We start from the raw sequence: 22,255 nt of genomic DNA, 5'->3' as shown, positions 1-22,255 counted from the left end.
GGAATCTTAGGACTCTTATTATGTTGAGCCGAGGGTAAAAAGAGGAGGAAGGGCGGCCATTTTGAAAAAGAAAAAAAAAATAGGCTATTTGGTGTGGTGGCAAGGTTTTTTGGCTAACCTAGCTCAGAGAAAATTGTCCAAAATGACCTCTGGGAATAGAGACATGGTCTATTAGCCGTTGGAGCCGTCTCATGTGTGCATGTTCTGGTATATAACTGGAGGATAACCTTTTTCTTGCGGGACCTTGAACCAGTGTATTTATTCTTTTTCTCTTTTTGGGGACTAATTCCAACTGGAGGATAAACTTTTTCTTGTGGGACCTCCAACCAGTGGATTTATTCTTTTTTCCTCTTTTTGGGGACATTGTTTTCCACCCAGACTTTGGATTGCCTACCAAGCCCTAAGCAGAAAAGGACTGAGACAGGACTATCTTTGTTATTCATATTTTGTTTGTTTTTGCTTTGTTTGAGTTTTAAACAAAGAGTCAACAGATTTGTTATGTTTGCAGGTGCCTGACATATGTATAAAGTGCCCTTATAATTCCAACACGCTATTCTTTGATAAATGTGCTGTTTTTTGTAATCATGCTGTTTTTGTGCAATACTTTTGAGTAAAAGGAATTAATAGACCACTCCTCCTGTTATAATAATTTTACACTTTTATGAAAGGTTGAAGTTGTTATAACGGCATTTGCCGATTTGAAAGATGTTTTTGCCGTCCTTCTTTTACAGGATTCGATGTACCTCACTTACTCCGTTGCTCTTATTAGTTGTTGGTCTATTCAATTGAGTGTGGGGGCATTTTCTTTCCTGGTTCGGTTGAAACACGCCCCATAATCATAGCCCAGTGGAGCAGTATCAGACTCATATTCTGACAAAAATCTGAGTACGACGACGTCAGGCTAGTGTCTAGTATCTGTAAAACTGCATTTTTCCATCCTAAAAATATTTGTAAATTATGTCATATGCTCTCAATGACAAATGCGTAACAGTTATTTCATCCGTTCATGACTAGGCTAGATCAAGGCTAGATCAGGGTTTCTCAACTCCAGTCCTCGCGACCCACTGCTCTGCATATTGTGTATGTCTCCCTTATTTAACACGTGTGATCGAGTCCCGCGGTGGGCATGGCATCACGGTACGCTCAGAGTTCCAGTGACTCCGATCTGCCGTCAGACCTTCACCCCGTGGAGGAACCTCAGCTTTCTACGAGCCGGAGTTCCCCTAGAGCGAGTTTCCAGGCATGTTGTTGTCCACAGATGCCTCTGCCACGGGTTGGGGCGCAATGGGCATGCAGCCGCGGGCTCCTGGACAGGAACCCAGCGCCTCATGCATGTCAATTGCCTCCATTTGCTGGCAGTACCCCTTGCCCTGCACCGTTTCCACGCGTTGCTCAGGGGTCAACATGTACTAGTCCGATCAGACAATACTGCAACAGTAGCTTATATCAACCGTCAGGGTGGTCTACGCTCGCGTCGGATGTCGCAACTTGCACGCCACCTCCTCTAATGGAGTCAGAAGCACCTAAGATCCCTTCATGCTATCCACATTCCAGGAGAGCGGAACTTTCAGCTGACGAGCTGTCTCTGCTCCGTCCAGTCTCTGGTGAATGGCGACTCCATCCCCAGTCGGTACAGCTGATATGGGACTATTTCGGGGACGCACAGACAGATCTGTTTGCCTCCTACGACTCATCCCATTGCGCCCTGTATGGTCTCTATGCACGGCGGTATTTCCGGTGATGGTGTAAGGATGCTCGATAACTTCCGCCGATCGTAGAGTCCAATGCAATACTGAGAATTTATATTGAATTTTGTACTCCATGGTAATACTAAAAAAAGTTAGTCACAAAACCAGATAAAACATACACCCCTCGTTGTGTTTATGCTTCTTTTTAAAATTATATTAAATAAACGTAACTATTTATAAAATTACATCTAAACGTATGTACTTTCGTTTCAAAGACAGGAGGACAGTAAATTTTGAAGACTCTGCCATAATCCTGTTTTCCTTGGTTTTCCTCTGCTTTTATCTCCCCAACTGGAAACTGACGAGCATCCTTGCGTCAAATGTTGAACTTATGCGTGCATATAGCCCATTACTCTCTGACCGAGGGCACGCTCGGCACAGACGCACTGGCGCACAGCTGGCCGTGGGGCCTACGCAAATATGCGTTTCCCCCAATAAGCCTTCTCGCACGGACTCTGTGCAAGATCAAGGAGGACGAGGAGCAGGTCATTTTGGTAGCCCCATACTGGCCCACCAAGACCTGGTTCTCCGAACTGATACTCCTCGCGACAGCACTTCCTTGGCCAATTCCTCTTAAGAAGGACCTCCTTTCTCAGGGACGGGGCACCCTCGCCCCGAACTCTGAAGCCTACATGTGTGGCTCCTGGACGGGACGAGGAAGGTTTAAGTACCCTGCCACCTACGGTGGCGGCTACCATCACTTCCACTAGGGCGTCGTCCACGAGACACGTCTATGCTTTGACGTGGAACCTCTTTGTCAACTGGTGTTCTTCTCGCCGAGAGGACCCCCGGAGATGCTCGATCAGTGTTGTGCTTTCCTTCCTGCAAGACGGGTTGGAGTGAAGGCTGTCTCCCTCCACCCTGAAGGTGTATATGGAAGGCTGTCTCCCTCCACCCTGAAGGTGTATATGGAAGGCTGTCTCCCTCCACCCTGAAGGTGTATATGGAAGGCTGTCTCCCTCCACCCTGGAGGAGGCAGACCCAGCCTTGGCACTGCTCTGTCCAGTACGGACCTGTTTCAGGACCTCAAACCAGCTCTTTGTCTGTTATGGTGGGAGCCAGAAGGGAAGGGCTCTCTCGTAGCAGAGGTTGTCTCACTTGATACTGGACACCATTGCTTTGGCTTACCAGCAGCAAGGTCGACCGTGCCCCCTTGGTGTGACAGCCCACTCCACCCGGAGTGTGGCTTCCTCTTGGGCTCTAGCGCATGGCGCCTCGCTAGCAGACATCTGCAGAGCTGCAGGCTGGGCGACACCCAACACATTCGCTAGATTCTATAATCTCAGAGTGGAGCCTGTGTTCTCTCTTGTACTCGCTCATCCAGCCTGTATTGGACCCGCTCAGGTGTCTTCGCTTTCTCGCCATTCCACTCCACGGACTGGATAAGTTGGATTTCTCCTCAGGTGAGCCTTCTATTGAAGCCCTGAGTTCCTCCATCACTGTTGATGCTGACGCCAGTATCTTGCTTGGACGTCAGCTAGGTGCCTCCGTGTGCATGGTTCCTGCTAGTTACCCCCACAAGTGTATTTCCACTGTAAGCCTCTCTGAGCATGTGTCTTCCCTCGGCAAGCCACCTTGCCACTCCTGGAGTTAAGATTCTGCCACTCTACGGGTTGGTGACTCCAGTTCCTCCATACGGAGCCCCCTGGGCCGTATGTGTATTCTTAAGTCCTCCCTATGGGTAGGCGTACTGCGACATATTTCCTCAGAGATTTGCTCCCCAGTGTACCTTGGTATTCCTGTGTTAAGTAGGACTCCTCGTCCATGTTAAGTTCTCTTTCGAAAGAGTAGGGGTGTAACCCCGGCATCCTGGCCAAATTTGCCCAGTGGCCTCTGTCCATCATGGCCTCCTAATCATCCCCATATATACCAATTGGCTTCATCACTGTCTCCTCTCCACCAGTAAGCTGGTGTGTGGTGAGCGTTCTGGCGCAATATGGCTGCCGTTGCATCATCCAGGTGGATGCTGCACATTGGTGGTGGTTGAGGAGATCCCCCCCCTCTATGTGAAGCGCTTTGAGTTTCCAGAAAAAAAAGCGCTATATAAATGTAATGAATTATTATTATTATTATTATTATTAAGTTCACGACAGGGGATCAGACTTTCACAGGGCACTGGAAGACAGCTGTGAAGCTGGCGTGATTACACGGGGGACCCCCATTCTCCAACATACAACGTAACTCAGAGTGACTATGAAAGTCACTCCTACTCAGGGAACGAGGGTTACATACGTAACTGTGACTGTGTTTATAAGCTGTGTTTTGTGTGTAGTTTTGTGTGTGTTTGCTATTTAAAGTGGGACAAAAGACCCCTTTCAGTAGGAAATAAATCAGCAGAAAAGGAAACTGTTTTTAAATTAAGTTTCTTTGTGCAGATCTAGAGAAGGGTTTATTGAAGGCCCTGAAGAAGTTGGATGACTATGTGAGCTCTCCTCTACCAGATGAGATCGATGAGAACAGTGCTGATGATGTCACTTCCTCCACCCGCCCCTTCCTGGATGGTCAGGAGTTCACTCTTGCCGACTGCAACTTGCTGCCAAAGCTACACATTGTCAAAGTGAGATAGACACCCTACAGACTAATCCTTCAAGGAGCATTTCACCCATTTCAACATTAATCTTTATTGAAAGTGGATCATATATGTAGTCGAGCTGTAAAAGAATTTTTGAATTTGTTGCCCTCTTGACCGAGAAAAGACAGAAAATAACTGAAGGGTGCATTTGTATGAAAGATTACAACACCCACAATGCACCAGCAGATTTTCAAAATCCTCTTCTTCCATATCATGTTTAGTTTCTTCTGTAATTGTCATACAGTACTTCCTATCTCCACAGCGCTTGTTAGCTTAGCTTCCAAAAACAAGATGACGGATATTGATTTCAGTATCTACAAGTGAAGTCCCATCCACTGATCTGTAATAGGCGAGTGGGTCCCACACTCTTGAATAATGATCAGCTAAGTTTGTAGTCTCTACACTTTTCAATGAAAACTTCCTGCTTATTATGATGCAAAATGACGATTTTTACGTCATAATAAGCAGGAAGTAAAACATTTAAATCCTTATTTCTCCCATCTCAGAGGAAAATAAGGGAATAAACCATGAACATTCAAAAAATATGACTGTTTCTAAAGATACAAAGCTTAATGCAAATGGGTGAAGTGTCCCTTTAAGCAAAAGAGTTTGAGAATCAATGCTTAGCTTCTCTTTTCCTTCCTTTAGGTTGTGTGTCAGAAGTTTCGAGGTTTCTCCATCCCTTGCTCTCTGACATCTCTGTGGCGATACCTGGATGCAGCGTATGCCAGAGAGGAATTTTCCTCCACTTGCCCCAGCGATGAGGAGATACACGTGGCCTACTCTTCTGTTGTGAAGGCGCTCAAATAGGAGGACACACACACATTCTCTTTCCAGATTGTCCTAGTGTTTCAAATGTTTCCTTTATGTCTCAAGCCCCTACAATTGTTTGCACCAGTAGGGTTTTGAGGTCTCACTTTTAAACTAAATATGGTCTTATAGTTCATATAGTTCATATTTTTTCATGTTTCATGTCATGTGTACAAGTGCTTTGCTAGCAGTTACAAACAGGATATTGTTGCCTCCTGTCCCTTCCTCTCACTGTCATTATTTGGATGATGTAACATGAGAGCTTTTCACTTAGATCTTCTTAAGTCGCATGCATTTCATAAACTGTCTCCAAGTTGTCCAAACTGCTCTTACATAGATTGATATGGTACAAAATTATACAAGTATCCTAAAAGTACTCCTTACAAATCATGTTTTATATTGCCAATCTTATAAAGTTATACCTTATGTGAGATGGACAAACTAAAATGGAAGTAATTATTCACTGAAAATCTTTTAAATCAGGTACCGTCCCCAAACAACAGTCTTATCTCGTAGTTGTATGTGCAAATCAGAGTCACTAGAACAGTACTTCTCAAACCTGTCCCGGGGACTCCCCACCACTGCACATTTTGTACGTCTCCCTCATCTAAAACAACTGATTCAACTCATCAGCTCATTAGTACAGACTGCAAGACTTGAATTGGTTGTGACTTGTAAGGGAATAGTGCAATGGTTTGAGAAGCACTACGCTTCCATTAAGCTTCCATCCAAATATCACTGTCAATGTCAAAACTGAAAACACTGTGTGAAGTTTATGCAGGTTTGTTGCTTTCTACAAGAGAAAACCATTAATGGCAGCAAGCAAAAATTTTGTGGGCATGAAATTTTTTATGTTTCAAGGAAATACAAAAGGAATTTACACTCATCGGCCACTTAACCTTGCTAGTATTTTGTCACCAGGCAGAATGGATCCACGCTTTCATGTTGTTTACGCCAATTTCTGCCCCTACGATCTTGGATAGCATAAATTGAGACTCGTCAGACCAGACAAATTTTTACCAATCTTCTATTGTCTAATTTTGGTGCGCCTGTGTGAATTGTAGCCAGGATTGGCTGTGTAGCCCCTCTGCTTCAAGGTTCAGAGATGCTCTTCTGCATAGTTTAATTGTTACAAATGTTTATTTGAGTTACTGTTGCCTTTCTATCAGCTCGATTTTATTTATTTTATTTCATCACTTAAATCACCTTTCTTCCCCATTCTGATGCTTGAACTTCAGCAGATCATCTTGACCATGTCTACATGCCTAAATGCATTGAATTGCTGCCATGTGATTGGTTGAGTAGATATTTGGATTAACAAGCAGTTGAACAGGTGCACCTAATAAAGTGACTGTGAGTGCTTAAATGTGTGACTTTTTAAATCGCCAAAAAAAGGAAGAAGAAATGGGTGACTTTTTAGTATTTAATTTGAGTTTCAGTTTAAGTTTAGTCATAGAAGTTGATGGCATTTTTTTTCAAGGGACCATCATTAACAGGTTTAATGCTGTTTTATGTTTTAGTCTAATCTCCATTCTTTAAAGGCTCTGTTTACACGAGAACAATTCCGGGTGAAAACGTAAAAATATTTTTTCGGATGTGCCTTTCGTTTACACGGCGACGGCATTTTTAGGGCTTGAAAACGCATAAAAGTGAAACCAACCTCCAGAGTGGAAATCTTAAAAACGCTCCACTGTCGCGTTCCCGTGTGAACGGAAAAAACGGAAAAGTCTGCTTGACTGTGAAGGTTGTACGCAGGCACGCGGGCTTGGTGTTGTTGTAGTATGCACTCTTAGCCGCCTGGAGTGCATACTACATTGAATTTCACAGACTTTTTTCGTCACCATCTGCATGCGGATTTCCCACCCAAAACGCTCGTCTAAACGCAGAATAAAAAGTGATGACCCAACGCCACTTTTGCGTTTTCTCTTCAGAATAGTTTCCGTGTAAACATAGCTTCAGTTCATGCAGTTTCCAAGAGGATTTGTATATGTAGTAGGCTAGTATCTGTATACCCAGCCCTCTTCCTGTGCACTTCTGCTTTCACTTCCTCTTAACCGCTTAATGCTCATTTCCAAACATCGTACTCTGCACTTAAATGGACAACACAACATCAAATATTGGTTTGTGGGGATTTTATTGAGTAGATGAATTTTACAAGTATACATTTTTCCTGCATTTATAAAATTGTTATTCAGCAGATTATAATAAAGATTAAATAAAACATTAAGTGTGGAGTAGATTTTTTTCTTGATCCTTCATGTTTCGATATTGCTGGTTTAAAAATGTACATTCAAAGGAAATTGTTACTGAAAAGTACAACATATTTAAAATATACAGTATTTAATTCAAAGATTAAAACATTTTTATTAAAACAAAAAATTTGAAAAAAGAACAGAAAACTTGTGTTGTGTTCTATAGAAAAGGTGCTGGCTCTATAATATGACCTGTTCATATGAAAATCTATTTTTCTAGAATTAATAAAAAAGTTATTAACTTTTTATTTTACTATTGTTAGTTTTTTTTTACAGCAGACAATACAAAACAGAATATAGCTGCGAGCAGCGATGGCGGGCCCAAGCCGGTGGCACCACAACCCCGGTTCCTTTAGTTACCTAAAGGCACCCGGGTGGCGGTGCCGAAGGCTTTGGCCCTTTCATGATTAAATGTTAAAACGGCTTGCCATACTCTGTCATTTCGACTAGTCAAAATTATGTTACAGATATCTTAAATGATAATACAAACTATCCAAAATGTAATTACGACTAGACAGAAAGACGTTGTTGATATCTACAATGTTAATTCCGGATAGGCAAACTTAGCTTTATACAGGGACATAGGCTCAGAGAGAGGCTCACCATATTCAAACCAAAATATCGGACTTCCTCTTGGTCCGAGCTAATGACTATGTAATAGAAAGTTGTCCGGCTTGAGGAGTAAAATGTATATACCGATTTTTGTAACTGTAGATAAAACTAACAACCCCACTTTTGTCAAAAGGTGGCACTATTTAGTCCTTGCACCATGCCCGTTTCTGAAACTTTGCACGTCTACTGGATAATAAATGTGATGTATCTGTTGAGTTTCAAGCAATTTCAATTTCAATTTGACTGTTGAAAAGAAGTGCGCCGATTAGATACTCAGGATCGGTATCGGCTCTGACACTGCCATCTTTGACGAGGCTGATTCAAATTCTATATTGTGCATATACTATTCTATGTAAGGCACAAAGGCACAAAAACTTTCTAAAGTACCATAAAGTTTTTGTGTACTGTATTATAAGTGTTCTGAAGCTATTATGTGATATAGAAATTAATATTTAAGTCATTAAATTCAAGAACACGTAAACTTTTCCCTCTCTGCGCCTGTCAGTCATTCTCCATTCAGCATTCAAACAGCACATCGCATTCGGTTACAGTCAATGATGAAACGATCTTCAAGATGATTCAATGTTAATCCTATTATACTGGGTCTTTAAGATAAAGGTCTAAAGGTCTATATTTTCGAATGAAGAAACTTTTTCTTGCTGGACTTTATTGCTGTAACTTAATCGTGTTACTTTCTACCGGGTGTCAGACGCTGTCGGTTAGATCACAACACTAGAGTCAGAGCACTATAATTGTTCTTCACGCACACAGTAACTGAAATTTAAAACCTTTAAAAGAAAAGGCTCAATAAACTATTGCATAGATATATAATGTATAATACAGTGTTCATAAATATGTATTTCCTTTGTGCTTTGAACTTTTCAATACGGACTCAATGCGCTGTAACTTCATGTGGCTTCAAGCACATCATTCTCCGCTCGGGATGCACATAAGTGCTTTGTGCTGCACCGTATTAGAGCCGTAATATCATAATGCAGTGACGTAATGACAGATTATTAATTGCCTTTCAATTATATGTTGCTGCGTCATTAAACATCTGTCCTATGCATTTCAAACATTTATAGCAGCCATGGCTATATCTTTTTATGATTTTTGTTATCTTGTTTTTCATGAATGTATTTTTTAAAAATAAGAGCAATGTGTATTATCTATTATTAATATAGTTTATAATAGCATAGATTATGACAAAGTAATCATGATCCACCAGCGAGGAACCAGCAGAACAGAGTGAACATTCTTTCTGTTTAGTTCAATCCTACTTAATAGGAATTTATTTAAAATGCTCGCTCTACTCCACACCATTAATGTCTTGTGCGGACATCCGTATTTTGACTTTCGGTTTTAAGTAAGCGATTTAAAAGCTCCCAAGTCCCAGCGGAGTCACACGTTGATTAACCGGTGGGAATATACACAATAGGCCTACCTGATATTGAACACAAGAGGGCAGTATAGCACTACGTATGACTCAGATTATTATTTTTTTCTGAATTTTACAACAATTCTGGCTGTTTTTGAACGTAAACATAATTCTTAAATGAAAAAAGGGAAAAATTGGGGAAGTTATAATATTTGTATAATTTAATTTAGAAACAAATGATGTATAATTACATTTTTAGAAGATATGAGGCTTTTAGTGTTTACTTTTTTCACATTACTTTAATCTTTTGCCATAGTTGCACATGTCTACTGGCTAATAAATGTGATGTATCTGTTGAGTTTCAAGCAATTTCAAGCATGCTAAGAGTCCCAAAAGCATCAAAAAAGAATGTTAAAGTTTGTTTCGTTGCCACGGCAACAGTATCAAAGATATCAAAAATTCATTCACAGGTCTACATCTGCCGTGTATTTACATTATACAGATGAAGTTTGAAGCAAATCGGTTAAAAATAAGAGAGTGATTTCAAAGCATTTTGAAAGTGACACACTTCCTGCTGCCAGTTGGTGGCGCTATAACTTTGACTCACAATAGTCACATCCATGTGATCGGTCTCTTACAGCGAAAACACTGCTGAAGTTTCATCAAGATCAGTTAATGTATGCTGAAGTTATAACACACATCCTGTTTCATGTTTCTCGCTGTGGTGACCCACAAATAGCACTGGGAGACATTCACTAATTCACCTAGGGAATATACCTTTAAGAGTAGGGGAGGGAGTTAGCAGTTCCGGGGTAATGTTGTTGTGTGGATTTCACGGTGTAGAGTTCTGATTATTAAAGTGGAGAGTAAAGCTGACTCGACGCATTCCCGTCTCTCGTCTACTCCTTTTTGCACTCCACATCGCCATAATTTTGTTTCCTCGCCACGGCCAAACCGTTCGAGGTATCAAAAATCCCGTGGCACTTTTTCATCCTTAATGTCTTGACTTCACGCTGATCGAGTTTCGTCGAATTTGGTTCAGTGCTCTAGGAGCAATAATTTAAATTCCATTGCATGTGTTTTAAACACAACCCTAAATAGCCGACTTCCTGTTGGGCTGGGGTAAAAAGTAAGAGTGTGAAGTATATATGAAACGATGAGATCTATATGTGTACCAAGTTTCATATTATTACATGCAAGTGTGTTTGATTTATGGACCAAATTTTCAGACCAAGTTTATTGACCAAGTTAATCTGATTAATAAACTAATTATATAAAACTATTGTCAATTCACTACAATTAAACTAGTTATATGCCTTTACTTATAAAAAATAAAAATAAAAACTTATTTAAAAAATACCAGGCTTGAGAAATGTATTTTCTTTATGCAGGTCATACACACAGCAGTGAAATGGTTAAGCCCCCTCCCCCTGCACACACACACACACACACACACACAGACAGCCAGCCAGCCAGCCAAAGACACAGAGACACAGAGACATGTAGGCTCAGAGTGGCCATATTCAAACAAAAATATCTGACTTTCTGTGGGTCCTAGCTAATAAGTGTCAATTAGAAAGTTGTCCGGCTCGAGGAGTACAATATACATACCAATTTTTGTAACTCTAGTTAAAACTAACAACCCCACTTTTGTCAAAAGGTGGCGCTTCTGAGCCCTCACCACGCCCGTTTCTGAAACTTTGCACATGTCTACTGGCTAATAAATGTGATGTGTCTGTCGAGTTTCATGCAATTTGAAGCATGCTAAGGGTCTCATCCAAAAAGCATCCTAAAAGAAGGGTAAAGTTTGATGCGTCGCCACGGCAACAGTTTCAAAGATATCAAGAATCCATTCACAGATCTACATCTGCCGTATGTTTACATTATACATATGAAGTTTGAAGCAAATCGGGTAAAAATAAAAGGGTGATATCAAAGCATTTTGAAAGTGACACACTTCCTGCTGCCAGTTGGTGGCGCTATAACTTTGACTCACAATAGTCACATCCATGTGATCGTCCTCTTACAGCGAACACACTGCTGAAGTTTCATCAAGATCAGTTAATGTATGCTGAAGTTATAACACACTTCCTGTTTCACGTTTCTCGCCATGATTTCGTTTCCTCGCCACGGACAAACCGTTCGAGATATAAAAAATCCCCTCGCAAACTTTCATCCTCAATGTCTTGACTTCACGCTGACCGAGTTTCGTCGAATTTGGATCAAAGCTCTAGGGGGAGTATATGACATTCCATTGCGAGCGTTTTACAAACAAACCTCAATAGCCGACTTCCTGTTGGGCTGGGGTAAAAAGTAAGAGTGTGAGGTATAGATGAAACGATGAGATCAACATGTGTACCGAGTTTCATATTATTACATACAAGCGTGTTTGAGTTATGGACCAAGTGTTCAGACCCCGTTCCAGGGGGCGCTGACGAGCCGCCCTACCACGCCCGGGTACCAGCTTCAGCCCGGCTCTGATGGCCGCGGGTTCTGACCCGTGTGCAAAGTTTCAAGAGTTTTCGAGCACGTTAAGGGCCCCAAAAGTGCCCAAAAGGTAGTAAAATAATAATTATTATAATAATAATAATAAATATAGCTGCGAGCAGCGATTGCGGGCCCAAGCCGGTGGCACCGCAACCCTGATGCCTTTAGTTACCCAAAGGCACCGGGATGGTGGTACCGCCGGCTTTGGCCCTTTATCGCTGCTCACAGCTATATTTATATTTAATATAAAGCCGGTGGCACCGCCACCTTGGTGCCTTTAGGTTTATTCTGTACGACGTGTAAAAACGTAACCCCCGCTTTGACTATCAAAAAGAAGTGTATTGTAGAGCTTGCATCAATGCGGACTCGATGCGCTGTGCGCTGTAACTCCATGTAGCTTTAAGCGCATCATTCTCCACTCGGGATGCGCATAAGCGTTTTGTGCCACACTGTACTGAGCCTTTCATATCATAATGCAGTGACGCAATGACAGATTATTAATTGCCTTTCTTGTTCTGTTCCATCTATTATATGTTGATAATAGATAGGACAGAGCACTAAAAACCTCAAACAAAGCACTAAAAACTTAAGCTGTTTGCTGTGTAGTCTGAGAATGAGCTGTTTGATTTGCACCCTCTTCCTCTTCACTGTCCTCCATAAAAACCAGCTATCCAGGTCCATGTTGTTCTAGAAAGTTTGTATGTTGCTGCCTCAATTAACATCTCTGCTATACATTTAAAACATGGCTATATCTAAAATAATTTATCTTTTTGATTTTTGTCATCTTGTTTTTCATGAATATTTTACAACAATACAAAGAGCAATGTGTATTTTCCATTAATATAGTTTGTAATGGCTTTTTTTGTCATAGATTATAATCATATATTTTTTGGATTTGTTATTTATCTTTATAATGAAGTTGTCTGTATTAAGTAGATTGTGTTTAACACACAAGAGTGATTTATTAGTTCAACACATAGTTATAGAAATTCTACTTTATCTAAAAAAACCCTGCACTTTATACACACACACACACACACACACACATAAATACATGTAAATAAAAATACCAAAAAAAAAACATCAAATGTGTTTTTAGTCAGAGTATTATTTTATACAGAAACAAATATTTGTAATTCAGATAAGAATTAAGTTGGTGTTTTAAAATCTTAAGGAAAACAAATATATTGAAATATAGCACATGAATTTTAAATTCATTCAACTTCAATTACAAATACAATCTTACTTTTATTTAAAGCAAACTATACATTTAAAAGATGGGGGTTATATGCCTATTTTGTCATTTAAAAATATTGTTATGCAAATTGTTATGCAAAAAGACAAGGACTTAGAGACAAGGACTTGTAGGAAAAATCACAGCCAGCCACACACACACACATAAACACAGACAACAGCCCTCCCCTCCCCACACAGACACACACACACAGAGAGAGAGAGAGAGAGAGAGAGAGAGAGAGAGAGAGAGAGAGAGAGAGAGAGAATCGCAGGGGAAATAAATCCATTCAAACTACAATATCTGACTTTCTGTTGCTCAGAGCGAATGACTTTAAATTGGAAAGTTGATCGGCTTGACGAGAACAATATACGTGGTAAGTTTTGTAACTGTAGGTAAATTGAGCAAAGTTATAACACACTTTATGTGTCCTTTTTTAGTCATAAAATTCATTTCCTCGCCACGGCCAGACCGTTCGAGATATCAAAAATCCGTCCGGAATTGAGCATCCTCAATGTCTTGACTTCATGCACACCGAGATTGGTTGTGATTGGTAAACACATGCATTGTGATTTGATGTATTTCTCCTAGGACAATTATTCAAACAACCCATAATTCATAATTCATAAATAACTTCCATTTGAACTGTCATAAAACTTAGAGCACGAAAGTTGTTTGGCCTGATGTGATCTATAATTGTACCGAGTTTCATATTAATTCATGCAAGTGTGTTTGATTTATGGTCAAATGTTCGAATCCCAGTCCAGGGGGGCGCTGTCGAGCCGCCCTGCCACGCCCGGTTACCAGCTTCAGCCCGGCCCTGATGGCCATGGGTTCTGACCCGTGTGCAAAGTTTCAAGAGTTTTCGAGGATGTTAAGGCCCCCGAAAATGCCAGAGAAGTCGCACACAGCAAATAAAGGGTTAAAATTAACCTGACAGGCGCCCCTCCTCTCACTCACACAGAGGGACACTGAGAGACTGGCAAAATTCTGAGATTTTCTCTACATTCAAACAAACATATCTGACTTTCTGTGGGTCCTAGCTAATGAGTGTCAATTAGAAAGTTGTCCGGCTCGAGGAGTACAATATGCATACCGATTTTTGTAACTGTAGATAAAACTAACAACCCCACTTTTGTCAAAAGGTGGCGCTACTGAGCCCTCACCACGCCCGTTTCTGCAACTTTGCACATGTCTACTGGCTAATAAATGTGATGTGTCTGTCGAGTTTCATGCAATTTAAAGCATGCTAAGGGTCTCAAAAGCATCCTAAAAGAATGGTAAAGTTTGATGTGTCGCCACGGCAACAGTTTCAAAGATATCAAGAATCCATTCACAGGTCTACATCTGCCCTATGTTTACATTATACAGATGAAGTTTGAAGCAAATCGGGTAAAAATAAAAGGGTGATTTCAAAGCATTTTGAAAGTGACACACTTCCTGCTGCCAGTTGGTGGCGCTATAACTTTGACTCACAATAGTCACATCCATGTGATCGACCTCTTACAGTGAACACACTGCTGAAGTTTCATCAAGATCAGTTAATGTATGCTGAAGTTATAACACACTTCCTGTTTCACGTTTCTCGCCATGATTTCATTTCCTCGCCACGGACAAACCGTTCGAGATATCAAAAATCCCCTCACAAACTTTCATCCTCAATGTCTTGACTTCACGCTGACAGAGTTTCGTCGAATTTGGATCAAAGCTCTAGGAGGAGTATTTCAAATACCATTGCGAGCGTTTTACAAACAAACCTCAATAGCCGACTTCCTGTTGGGCTGGGGTAAAAAGTAAGAGCGCGAGGTATAGATGAAACGATGAGATCAACATGTGTACCGAGTTTCATATTATTACATGCAAGCGTGTTTGAGTTATGGACCGAGTGTTCGGACCCCGTTCCAGGGGGCGCTGACGAGCCCCCCTGCCACGCCCAGGTACCAGCTTCAGCCCGGCTCTGATGGCCGCGGGTTCTGACCCGTGTGCAAAGTTTCAAGAGTTTTTGAGCATGTTAAGGGCTCCAAAAGTGCCAAAAAGGTAGTAAAATAATAATACTAAAGAAAAAATATAGCTGCGAGCAGCGATGGCGGGCCCAAGCCGGTGGCACCGCAACCCCGGTTCCTTTAGTTACCTAAAGGCACCGGGGTGGCGGTGTCGCAGGCTTTAGCCCTTTCATGATTAAATGAAATGTTAAAACAGCTTGCCATACTCTATCTGTCGTTTCGACTAGTCACAATTACATTACAGATATCTTAAATGATAATACAAACTATTCAAAATGTAATTAAGACTAGTCACTTTTGTCAAAAGGTGGCGTGTTGATATCTACAATGTTAATTCCGGATAGGCAAACTTAGCTTTTAAATGTTAAAAGGGCTTGCCATATAGGGACGTACAGTAGGCTCAGAGAGAGGCTCACCATATTCAAACCAAAATATCTGACTTCCTCTTGATCCAAACTAATGACTATGAATTAGAAAGTTGTCCGGCTTGAGGAGTAAAATGTATATACCGATTTTTGTAACTGTACATAAAACTAACAACGCCACTTTTGTCAAAAGGTGGCGCTATTTAGTCCCTGCACCATGCCCGTTTCTGAAACTTTGCACATGTCTACTGGCTAATAAATGTGATGTGTCTGTTGATTTTCATGCAATTTCAAGCATGCTAAGAGTCTCAAAAGCATCCTAAAATAATTTCAAAGTTTGATGCGTTGCCACGGTAACAGTATCAGATATATCAAGAATCCATTCTCAGGTCTTCATCTGCCATGTATTTACATTATACAGATGAAGTTTGAAGCAAATCGGGTCAAAATAAAAGGATGATTTTAAAGCATTTGGAAAGTGACACACTTCCTGCTGCCAGTTGGTGGCGCTATAACTTTGACTCACAATAGTCACATCCATGTGATCGGCCTCTTACAGCGAACACACTGCTGAAGTTTCATCAAGATCAGTTAATGTATGCTGAAGTTATAACCAGTGTTGTGCAAGTTACTTCCAAACTGTAATACATTAGGTATTACTTGTTACTGTTATTTAAAAGTAATTCATTACCTTACAATATTACTGTCCCAGAATTGTAATGCGTTACATTACTCATGTATTACTTTTGAGTTACTTTCACCAAAATAACTAAGTAGAACTTAACTTTTGGGCTGTAACGATATGCAATATGAAACCGAAATCGCGATTCGCCACACGACTCAGATCTACAAACCTACAGAATCGCGACACACCTCTTCCAACTCCAGCGTTATTCTCCTTACCGTCCAGATCCAATGCTGCCTTATCTTTAAATTAGGCTATTAGTATTATTTGAAGTTAACATTATAAAATACGTAGACCTACACCACAAAACTAGTTGAGAATAAATTATTTAAAATTGGGGAAGTCCAGCTTTATGGACATGACATTTGCAGTCAAAACATGAAATAAAAATTCTCCGAAAATTCATCTATTGAAACGTATATAGGCTACTTCCTTAAAGGACTCCAGACATTAGACAAATATCAGTCTATGTTTTATTTTTAATATTAGGGAAAAGACACACATTCATGCGTGACAAAAAAAAATACATTTTTTGTAATTCTGTTAATTACACTGCGCAAATCGGATGAGGAAGGGTTGGCTCTCCAGTCTCCATAGAACTTAAAATATTCATTTTATTTTAGTTTTCGTGTTCGCATTTATGAGGAAAAAACAATGTTACAGACGCGACCGCTCTGAACTGGCACTAAAAGACTGCTTTAAAATTTTCACACAGTCTGTTGCCTTTAAGAAGTAAAAGCAGAAAATACACTGTAATACAACTGTAATACAAGCCTCACTGAACATGTAACGAGTAAAATATTACTGAAAATTGATTAGTAATGCCTTACACTACTGCGTTACAGCAAAAAGTAATATGTTACTGTAATGTATTACTTTTGTAATGCGTTACTCCCAACACTGGTTATAACACACTTCCTGGTTCACATTTCTCGTCATAATTTTATTTCCTCGCCACGGCCAAACCGTTCGAAATATCAAAAATCCCCTCGCAAAATTTCATCCTCAGTTTCTTGACTTCATGCTGACCGAGTTTCGTGCCGTGTGTTTGAATTCTCTAGGAGGAGTATTGCAAATTCCAGTGTGTGTGTTTTATGAACAACCCTAAATAACCGACTTCATGTCTAGCTGGGGTAAAAGTAAGAGTGTGAGGTATATATGAAACGATGACATCAACATGTGTACCGAGTTTCATATTATTACATGCAAGCGTGTTTGATTTATGGACCAAGTTTTTGGACCCCCTTCCAGGGGGCGCTGTCTAGCCCCCCTGCCACGCCCAGGTACCATCTTCAGCCCGGGCCTGATGGCTGTGGGATCTGACCTGTATGCAAAGTTTCAAGAGTTTTCAAACCCGTTAAGGGCCCCAAAAGCCGCTAAGAGTCTCAAAATCATCAAAAAAAAGAATTTTAAAGTTTGATGCATTGCCACGGCAACAGTATCAAAGATATCAAGAATCCATTCACAGGTCTTCATCTGCTATGTATTTACATTATACAGATGAAGTTTGAGGCAAATCGGGTCAAAATAAAAGGGTGAGTTCAAAGCATTTTGAAAGTGACACACTTCCTGCTACCAGTTGGTGGCGCTATAACTTTGACTCACAATAGTCACATCCATGTGATCGTCCTCTTACAGCGAACAAACTGCTGAAGTTTCATCAAGATCAGTTAATGTATGCTGAAGTTATGACACATTTCCTGTTTCACGTTTCTCGCCATAATTTTGTTTCCTCGCCACGGCCAAACCGTTCGAGATATCAAAAATCCCCTCGCAAACTTTCATCCTCAATGCCTTGACTTCATGCTGACCGAGTTTCGTGCCGTGTGTTTGAATTCTCTAGGAGGAGTATTGCAAATTCCATTGCGAGTGTTTTATGAACAACCCTAAATAACCGACTTCCTGTTGGGCTGGGGTAAGAAGTAATAGTATGAGGTATATATGAACGATGAGATCTATATGTGCACCGAGTTTCATATTATTACATGCAAGCATGTTTGATTTATGGACCAAGTTTTCGGACCCCGTTCCAGGGGGCGCTGTCTAGCCCCCCTGCCACGCCCGGGTACCATCTTCAGCCCGGCCCTGATGGCCGCAGTTTCTGACCCGTGTGCAAAGTTTCAAGAGTTTTTGAGCATGTTAAGGGCCCCAAAAGTGCCCGGATAGTCGTATAAATAATAATAATAATAAATATAGCTGCAAGCAGCCATTACCGGGGCCAAGCGCAAGAAGCGGCAACATATGCCAAAATGGCAAGGAGTGGCAGACCAACTGCAGCAAGGAGCAATTAAGGGCATTTTGAGAGAACTTTGGGCAAATGGCTAAGAAAATCACATAAACATTAACTTAGAAGATGATTTAATGGGTTATCACTTTCGAACAATAGGTGGCGCAGTTACGAAATAGATGTGTGGTCAGAGTGAGGTGACAATGACACATGCAAAGTTTGGTGTCAAAATGTGAAGGCATTGCAGAGATAAAGCCTAAATAGTAATTTTGGCAGCATGCCTAAACTTTGATGCTGTAGTATACGAAAACGGTTTTGTCTACCATCGTGCAATTTATAACTTTTAGTCGGCACGGTCTGGAGATGATACGATTAAAGTTTCGTGAAAATTGGACAAACGGTCTAGGAGGAGTTCGAAAAAGAAGGTTTTTCAAAGAAATAAAGATGGCGGACAGGAAGTTTGGCTGATTATGCAAAACCTGATATCTATGTTTTCGGCATAACCCAAGGAATCTATTAAGATCAGTTTTATTGCAATAGGCAAATTTATTCAAAAGTTATTAGCGTTTTCAGAAATTAATTATGACTTTTGACCAACAGGTGGCGCTGTCTCAAAATCTTTTGAGTACCTTTAGGGCATGCTGCTTATGGCACACACTGAGTTTTGTAATATTACACCAATGCATTTGTTTAGTATAGCATTTTATTTAACAAAACTCTATTGAAGTCAATGGGAATTTCACGTTTTCTTCTTTTATAGCGCCACCAAGAGCCTCAGTCCCACAATTTTTTTCCTGTGTCTTCAGAGTGAGCCCATACATATGTGTGTCAATTTTGGTGAAAATATCTAAATTCGCTTCCGAGTTATAAACATTTATATGAAAAAACACGTAAAAAATGACTGACACATGACTTTTTTTGAATTTTACTACCCCTTACTATCAATATTTTCGCATTTGGGCATTAGTGTATAGTTAACAAGCTATGATTCCGTGTTTCTGGCGGTGGTTTCGTCTCGATCGGAACAGCGGTTTTGAAGATATCGCCAAGTGTTTTTTTCGCGCTAAATCGCTACACTACACCAACCGTAAGACGAAACCCAGCATGTTTAGTATCGTTGGACTCGGCAACGATTCAGGAACTCAAAAAGATGACTCCCGTGAAAATAAGTGTACCACACTCAAAGTTATAAGCGTTTGAAAAAAAAAATTCACCACTAGGTGGCGCTGTTTCGAAACTTCTCAGGCTTCTTCAGGGCATCGTACTGATGACCCATACCGAGTTTCGTAACAATTCGTTCATGCGTTCAAAAAATACAGCATTTTAGCACATAATTCAAAATGGCCGACCGCCAAAATGGCCGTTACGGGAAAATTGGATATCGGTGGACTCGGCATGACGCCCTGAATCTAACGAGACCAAATTTATGATTTTTGGACAAACCGTTCAGAAGTTACGAGCAAAAATAGCCATTTTTCATATCTCCGGACCACTAGGTGGCGCTGCGCCGAAACGCAGCACGTAGCCTCAGGTCATGCTTGTGATAACACGTACCAAGTTTGGTCTGAAAATGAGTAAGCGTTGCGGAGATACAACCTCACGTCTGTTTTCGCAAGCGCTACGTAAATTTTGTTTACGCGTTTATCAAAAACGGTTATTCGAATCATCTTGAATTCCATAACTTTTTGTCAGCACTGCCTGGAGATGATCCGGTGCGATTTTGGTGAAAATCGGACAAACCGTCTAGGACGAGTTCGCAAAAGTAGGTTTTTTGGAAAATTCAAAATGGCGGCCGTTTTTTTATGACGGAAAATGACGTCATATGGTGCGATCGAATCGGCATGAGCTCAGGAACAAGAGGAAAAAAGAATTTTGTTGATAGGCCTTACGGTTCAAAAGTTATTAGCATAATAAAAGTGAAACTTTGGACAGTTGGTGGCGCTAGAGGGAATGAGTTAGAGACACCAAAATTGGAGTATTTAAAGTTGGGACTGTCCTCTATCAGAATGTCAAACCAAAACAACTTTCCCGCAAACCGGTCTATGGGCTGCCATAGACGCCCAGTCGGAAGAAGAATAATAATAATAAATATAGCTGCAAGCAGCCATTACCGGGGCCAAGCGCAAGAAGCGGCAACATATGCCAAAATGGCAAGGAGTGGCAGACCAACTGCAGCAAGGAGCAATTAAGGGCATTTTGAGAGAACTTTGGGCAAATGGCTAAGAAAATCACATAAACATTAACTTATAAGATGATTTAATGGGTTATCACTTTCGAACAATAGGTGGCGCAGTTACGAAATAGATGTGATGTGGTCAGAGTGAGGTGACAATGACACATGCAAAGTTTGGTGTCAAAATGTGAAGGCATTGCAGAGATAAAGCCTAAATAGTCATTTTGGCAGCATGCCTAAACTTTGATGATGTGGTATACGAAAACGGTTTCGTCTATCATCGTGCAATTCATAACTTTTAGTCGGCACGGTCTGGAGATGATACCATTCAATTTTCGTGAAAATCGGACAAACGGTCTAGGAGGAGTTCGAAAAAGAAGGTTTTTCAAAGAAATAAAGATGGCGAACAGGAAGTTTGTCTGATTATGGAAAACCTGATATCTATGTTTTTGGCATAACCCAAGGAATCTATTAAGATCAGTTTCATTGCAATAGGCAAAGTTATTCAAAAGTTATTAGCGTTCTCAGAAATTAATTATAACTTTTGACCAACAGGTGGCGCTGTCTCAAAATCTTTTGAGTACCTTCAGGGCATGCTGCTTATGGCACACACTGAGTTTTGTAATATTACACCAATGCATTTGTTTAGTATAGCATTTTAATTCACAAAACTCTATTGAAGTCAATGGGAATTTCACGTTTTGTTCTATTATAGCGCCACCAAGAGGCTCAGTCCCACAATTTTTTTTATGTGTCCTCAGAGTGACCCCATACATATGTGTGTCAATTTTGGTGCAAATATCTCAATTTACTTCCGAGTTATAAACATTTATATGAAAAAACACGTAAAAAATGACTGACACATGACTTTGTTTGAATTTTACTACCCCTTACTATCATTATTTTCGCATTTGGGCATTAGCGTATAGTTAACAAGCTATGATTCCGTGTTTCTGGCGGTGGTTTCGTCTCGATCGGAACAGCGGTTTTGAAGATATCGCCAAGTGTTTTTTTCGCGCTAAATCGCTACGCTACACCAACCGTAACACGAAACCCAGCATGTTTAGTATCGTTGGACTCGGCAACGATTCAGGAACTCAAAAAATGACTCCCGTGAAAATAAGTGTACCACACCCAAAGTTATAAGCGTTTGAAAAAAAAAATTCACCACTAGGTGGCGCTGTTTCGAAACTTCTCAGGCTTCTTCAGGGCATCGTACTGATGACCCATACCGAGTTTCGTAACAATTCGTTCATGCGTTCAAAAAATACAGCATTTTAGCACATAATTCAAAATGGCCGACAGCCAAAATGGCCGATCTGGGAAAATTGGATATCAGTCGACTCGGCATGATGCCCTGAATCTAACGAGATGAAGTTTATGATTTTTGGACAAACCGTTCAGAAGTTACGAGCAAAAATAGCCATTTTTCATATCTCCGGACCACTAGGTGGCGCTGCGCCGAAACGCTGCATGTAGCCTCAGGTCATGCTTGTGATGACATGTACCAAGTTTGGTCTGAATAGGATGAAGCGTTGCAGAGATACAACCTCACGTCTGTTTTTGCAAGCGCTACGTAAAATTAGTTTGCGCGCTTATCGAAAACGGTTATTCGAATCATCTTGAATTCCATAACTTTTTGTCAGCACTGCCTGGAGATGATCCGGTGCGATTTTGGTGAAAATCGGACAAACCGTCTAGGACGAGTT

The 22,255-nt window shown here is 40.7% G+C and overlaps 1 protein-coding gene across 1 annotated transcript in view; it reads left to right on the top strand.

The window, feature by feature from the left end:
• Nucleotides 1-7,357, top strand: part of clic1 (CLIC family member 1) — a 40,982-nt gene extending 33,625 nt beyond the window's left edge. The window contains exons 4-5 of the mRNA XM_039681418.2: nucleotides 4,124-4,305; nucleotides 4,969-7,357. Coding sequence (XP_039537352.2) covers nucleotides 4,124-4,305; nucleotides 4,969-5,130 — 344 coding nt within the window. The 3' untranslated portion in view covers nucleotides 5,131-7,357. The remainder of the gene's footprint in view (nucleotides 1-4,123; nucleotides 4,306-4,968) is intronic.
• Nucleotides 7,358-22,255: the final 14,898 nt, after the last annotated feature.

The sequence above is a fragment of the Pimephales promelas genome, chromosome 18 (assembly GCF_988280905.1).
Source record: "Pimephales promelas chromosome 18, fPimPro1.hap1.1, whole genome shotgun sequence".
Lineage (NCBI taxonomy): Eukaryota > Metazoa > Chordata > Actinopteri > Cypriniformes > Leuciscidae > Pimephales > Pimephales promelas.
The sequence above is the reverse complement of the archived record's forward strand: the minus strand, read 5'-3'. Positions and strand labels throughout refer to the sequence as shown.